The sequence below is a fragment of the Chiloscyllium punctatum genome, chromosome 25 (genome assembly GCF_047496795.1).
Source record: "Chiloscyllium punctatum isolate Juve2018m chromosome 25, sChiPun1.3, whole genome shotgun sequence".
Taxonomy (NCBI): Eukaryota; Metazoa; Chordata; class Chondrichthyes; order Orectolobiformes; family Hemiscylliidae; genus Chiloscyllium; species Chiloscyllium punctatum.
In genome coordinates this window covers 22202147-22208334 of record NC_092763.1, presented here as the reverse complement: position 1 = coordinate 22208334, position 6188 = coordinate 22202147, and the positions used below count along the sequence as shown (strand labels likewise).

General features: G+C 55.6%; 1 protein-coding gene across 1 annotated transcript in view; it reads left to right on the top strand.

Moving 5' to 3' along the window:
• The first annotated feature begins 248 nt into the window (after nt 1-248).
• The window catches only part of wdr44 (WD repeat domain 44), a 67765-nt gene continuing 61825 nt past the window's right edge, over nt 249-6188 (top strand). Inside the window, exon 1 of the mRNA XM_072594807.1 lies at nt 249-439. Within this exon, the coding sequence (XP_072450908.1) occupies nt 363-439 (77 nt within the window). The 5' untranslated portion in view covers nt 249-362. The remainder of the gene's footprint in view (nt 440-6188) is intronic.

The following is a 6188-nucleotide window of genomic DNA, read 5'->3' as shown; positions in this document are numbered from 1 at the left end:
AGGGTCAACATCACCCTCCACCAGCTTCCACAGCCCAGCAGGGTCACCAGCACTCTTCCCCCCCCCCCCGCAGCCCAGCAGGGTCAACAACACCCCCCACCCGCTCTTACAGCCCAGCAGGGTCAAACCACCCTCCAAAATCCCAACAAGCTAAGCGCATGCCCACCCTCGGGAGCTAGGTCTGCGCATGCTCCCTCCCCGCCACGGCCGCGAGTCCTGCGTATGCTGGGGGCTGGCAGCAGTGGTGGGTAGTGCGCATGCTCCAGGCCTCGCCTGTCTCCGACTCAGGTCTCGCTCCTGCTGTCCCGAGCCAGTGGCTCGAGCACGGGGCCGGTTGGACAAAACTGCTCTGTCTCATGTAAATGGCGTCCGATACTAGTGACGCTGAAGAGTTTTACGATGCGGCGGAAGACGTCCAGTCGGTGCCATCTCCGGCCGCGTAAGTAGCAAGTGTTAGAGCCTGAGGGAGGGGAGGCCCAGCCCGACCTGGGACAGTTCCCGGTCCCACTGGGCGTCTAACCCCAGCCTGAGGAACCGCCTCTGCCGACTCGCTGTAATCTCTGATACTCACCACCCCATAAACGTCGTCTCCAGTCCCACTGTCCGCAAACACAACCTCCCCACACCCCACCCCCCACCACTCCCCACCCCCCACCACCCCCCACCACTCCCCACCCCCCACCACTCCCCACACCCACCACTCCCCACACCCACCACTCCCCACACCCACCACTCCCCACACTCCCCACACCCACACTCCCCACACCCACACTCCCCACACCCACACTCCCCACACTCCCCACACCCACACACCCACACACCCACACACACCCACACCCCTAACATCCCCAAACTCACACCCACCGCATCCCCCCCAACCCACACCCCCCACCCACACAACCCACAACCCCCAAACCCACACCCACCACATCCCACACCCACCACACCCCCCACCCCCCACCCCACCCACATCCCCCCCACCCCCACATCCCCCCCACCCCCACCCCCACATCCCCCCCACCCCCACACCCACATCCCCCCCACCCCCACACCCACATCCCCCCCCACTCCCAAGCCCACATCCCCCCCCACTCCCAAACCCACATCCCCCCCCACTCCCAAACCCACATCCCCCCCACTCCCAAACCCACATCCCCCCCCCACATCTCCCCCCCCACCCCCCACATCTCCCCCCCCACCCCCCACATCTCCCCCCCCACCCCCCACATCTCTCCCCCCCCCCATCTCTCCCCCCCCCACCCCCCACATCTCTCCCCCCCACCCCCCACATCTCTCCCCCCCCACCCCCCACATCTCTCCCCCCCCACCCCCCACATCTCTCCCCCCCCCACATCTCTCCCCCCCCCACCCCCCACATCTCCCCCCCCCCACCCCCCACATCTCCCCCCCCCACCCCCCACATCTCCCCCCCCACCCCCCACATCTCCCCCCCCACCCCCCACATCTCCCCCCCCCCACCCCCCACATCTCCCCCCCCCACCCCCCACATCTCCCCCCCCACCCCCCACATCTCCCCCCCCACCCCCCACATCTCCCCCCCCACCCCCCACATCTCCCCCCCCACCCCCCACATCTCCCCCCCCACCCCCCACATCTCCCCCCCCACCCCCCACATCTCCCCCCCCACCCCCCACATCTCCCCCCCCACCCCCCACATCTCCCCCCCCACCCCCCACATCTCCCCCCCCACCCCCCACATCTCCCCCCCCACCCCCCACATCTCCCCCCCCCACCCCCCACATCTCCCCCCCCACCCCCCACATCTCCCCCCCCCCCCCCCCACCCCCCACATCTCCCCCCCACCCCCCACATCTCCCCCCCCACCCCCCACATCTCCCCCCCCATCCCCACATCTCCCCCCCCACCCCCCACATCTCCCCCCCCACCCCCCACATCTCCCCCCCCCACCCCCCACATCTCCCCCCCCACCCCCCACATCTCCCCCCCCACCCCCCACATCTCCCCCCCATCCCCACATCTCCCCCCCCACCCCCCACATCTCCCCCCCCCACCCCCCACATCTCCCCCCCCCACCCTCTTCCCCCCCCAACCCTCTTCCCCCCCCCAACCCTCTTCCCCCCCCCAACCCTCTTCCCCCCCCCAACCCTCTTTCCCCCCCCCAACCCTCTTCCCCCCCCAACCCTCTTCCCCCCCCCAACCCTCTTCCCCCCCCCAACCCTCTTCCCCCCCCAACCCTCTTCCCCCCCCCAACCCTCTTCCCCCCCCCAACCCTCTTCCCCCCCCCAACCCTCTTCCCCCCCCAACCCTCTTCCCCCCCCCAACCCTCTTCCCCCCCCCAACCCTCTTCCCCCCCCCAACCCTCTTCCCCCCCCCAACCCTCTTCCCCCCCCCAACCCTCTTCCCCCCCCCAACCCTCTTCCCCTCCCCCCCAACCCTCTTCCCCTCCCCCCCCCAACCCTCTTCCCCTCCCCCCCCAACCCTCTTCCCCTCCCCCCCCAACCCTCTTCCCCTCCCCCCCCAACCCTCTTCCCCTCCCCCCCCAACCCTCTTCCCCTCCCCCCCCAACCCTCTTCCCCTCCCCCCCCAACCCTCTTCCCCTCCCCCCCCAACCCTCTTCCCCTCCCCCCCCAACCCTCTTCCCCTCCCCCCCCAACCCTCTTCCCCTCCCCCCCCCAACCCTCTTCCCCTCCCCCCCCCAACCCTCTTCCCCTCCCCCCCCCAACCCTCTTCCCCTCCCCCCCCCAACCCTCTTCCCCTCCCCCCCCCAACCCTCTTCCCCTCCCCCCCCAACCCTCTTCCCTTCCCCCCCCAACCCTCTTCCCTTCCCCCCCCAACCCTCTTCCCTTCCCCCCCCAACCCTCTTCCCTTCCCCCCCCAACCCTCTTCCCTCCCCTCCCCTCGCTCGCTCCCCCTTCCCCCTCCCCCCCCCCCCCCCCCCCCCCCCCCCTCCCCCCCCCCCTCCCCCCCCCCTCCCCCCCCCCCTCCCCCCCCCCTCCCCTATGTAGGTATCATGCAACCCATTAACCTTCTCTGTTTTGTAAATTGATTTGAATTGTGGTATGGGTCAATAATTTGATTGTCTACTGCTGCCTTTTCGGAGTTTCATCACTACTTAAATTTTGAGTGTCAGCCTGATGTTTTGTTTGTTACTGTAGCAGTAGTTGAAGTTGTCTTAGCAGGCAAAATGCATGTATTTTGGAGAGGCACTTGATAACAAACTGGATTAGAAGCTCTTCGTATTGATTTCTTGCTGTCAAGTATAGATTTACAGCCGAATACTGCTTGGACTTGTATGCTGCACAAAATACATGGTTTCTATACTTGAAGTGCTTTAGTAAATATGAGGAATTTCAGCTAATTTCGGGTATTTATTTCACTAACAGGGAAGGAAATCTGACATTCTACCTGGTCCGGCCTTCATTGAGTTCAGACCCTTGACAATGTGGTTGACTCTTAACTGACCTCTGAGCATTTAAGGATAGGCAAAAGGTACTGTCTTTAAGGGCTGTGTCCTTGCCACTGGGCCAGAAGGCTCCAGTTCGAGTCCCAGTTGCTCCAGAAGTGTATCATATGGTCTTGAATTGTAGAGTTGTCACTCTATCTGGACATAGTTTAAAAAAAGTCCTACAACACCTGGTTATAGTCCAACACGTTTATTTGAAAGTACAGGCTTTCAGAGCGCTGCTCCTTTGTCAGGTATCTCGTGGGGTAGGATACATAAGACACAGAATTTATAAGTAAAAGACAAACAAACCAAGATGGCTGTTAAGTCTTTAATCACACTGGCACCTCCTCATCATGTGGGGATGGTATTGTACTCCATCAACAACTTAGGAAGAGAACTTTACGGTGACAACAATTGAATTTCTCTTCCTTGTTTTTGAAAGTAACATATTTTAGTAATTGTGATAATTTGACCTTAATTCAGGGAGCTTTTGTTCCTAGCTGATATGATGGAAGAGTCTATTTTAACAATGTCAGATATTCCCTTTCCATTTCAGTGACTTTACGTTATACACATTATTCAAGCTTAACGTTTTTAGCCCTTCAGTCTGAGAATTGTGCTCAGGAAGCAAGAACTCTGCAGAAGATGGACATTTCTTGACATGCACAGGGATAGATAGGATAATGATACAGGAATTTCTAAGGCCTAAATCAGTACCTTCAATCCTAGCCTTCACAATTCTCTTTTGAGATTTATATTTAGATTGCGAGCTTGTACTATTGGGAGCTGCAAGTTGTTGTGATTTAGTTTTTGCTCTGCCTGACCATGCTGTCAACTTAAGAATTCTAGTTTGAAATTCTATTCCATTGCTTTGTTTATGCAGAGCATTATTGAGGCCACCATTTCAAATATTGTGCAGTTTTGGTCTCTTTATGGAACAAAGGATGCAAATGTTTTGGAACCTTTTCAGAGGACATGTACTGGATTGATATGTGGAATGAGCAGACTGTTTTATGAGGATAGGTTGGACAGGCTGAGTTAATTTCCATTGAATTTAGAAGAGTGACTTGATTTTGATAAGGTAGATGTGAAAAGTATGTTTTCTCTTGTAGATCAGTCCAAAACACTTTTAAAAGTAAGGGTCACCCTTTCAGGACAGATTTTTTTTTGAGGTTTGTGAGACCTGGGATCTCTGTCTGTCTTTGAAGACAGTGGAGGTAGAGTCATTGAATATTTGTAAGTCAGGAGCAAGGTTATCTTAGCCGGGGAGTCCAAGGTTATTGGAGATAGATGAAATTGTGGACTTCAACACAAACAAATCAACCGTGATCTTACTGAATGGCAAAGCAGGCTTAAGCCAACTGTTTTATATGCAATTCCATATGTTTGCATGTCTCCTTGCATGCAGTTACTTAATTTCCATGAAATTACAAGATGAATGTGTATTAGACAATCAAATTTAGCTGACATCTTTTAGGTTCTGTCATGTAGATCCAGCCAAAGAAAAGAAGATGCATGTTCCTTTCAGCTGAACATGCAGGAAATCATCTTTGTTTGGGATACCCTGAGGTTGTACAAGGCACTGCATAAAGCAGATATGATCACATTAAACTGCAGGAAAATGTTACTCACATTTGTAAAGAAATTCTGACCAGTAAAATCAATAGGTATTTCAGTGGAGGAAATGAGAGAGAAAGGTGGCTGAAATCAAAGTGGAGAGATTTACAGGGGTATTCAAAGGCTTTGGCACAGAGAGTATTCAGCCTGGAGCCCAGTTACAATTGGAGTTCTGCAGGGATCAGTTCTGGGTCCTCTGCTGTTTGTAATTTTTATTAGTGACTTGGAAGAGGGAGTCGAAGGGTGGGTCGGTAAATTTGCAGATGATACAAAGATTGGTGGAGTTGTGGATAGTGAGGAGGCTGCAAAGAGACTTAGATATGATGCAGAGCTGAGCTGAGGAGTGGCAGATGGAGTTCAACCCTGTCAAGTGTGAAGTTGTCCATTTTGGAAGGACAAATAAGAATGCGGAATACAGGGTTAATGGTAGGGTTCTTTGTAAGGTGGAGGAGCAGAGGGATCTTGGGGTCTATGTTCATAGATCTTTGAAAGTTGCCACTCAGGTGGATAGAGCTTGTAAGAAGGCCTATGGTGTATTCGCGTTCATTAGCAGAGGGATTGAATTCAAGAGTCGTGAGGTGATGTTGCAGCTGTACAGGACCTTGGTTAGGCCACATTTGGAGTACTGTGTGCAGTTCTTGTCGCCTCACTTTAGGAAAGATGTGGAAGCTTTGGAGAGGGTGCAGAGGAGATTTACCAGGATGTTGCCTGGAATGGAGAATAGGTCGTATGAGGATAGGTTGAGAGTGCTAGGCCTTTTCTCATTGGAACGGCGAAGGATGAGGGGTGACTTGATAGAGGTTTATAAGACGATCAGAGGAATAGATAGAGTAGACAGAGACTTTTTCCCCGGGTACAACAGAGTGTTACAAGGAGACATAAATTTAAGGTGAAGGGTGGAAGGTATAGCGGGGATGTCAGGGGTAGGTTCTTTACCCAGAGAGTGGTGGGGGCATGGAATGCGCTGCTTGTGGGAATGGCAGAGTCAGAACCATTGGCGACCTTTAAGCGGCAATTGGATAGGTACGTGGACAAGTGTTCGGCACAACATCGTAGGCCAAAGGGCCTGTTCTGTGCTGTATTGTTCTATGTTCTATTTTGAAGTTGAGTTGGAGGACTTAGAATGGCATTTCCTGAGTGAGAA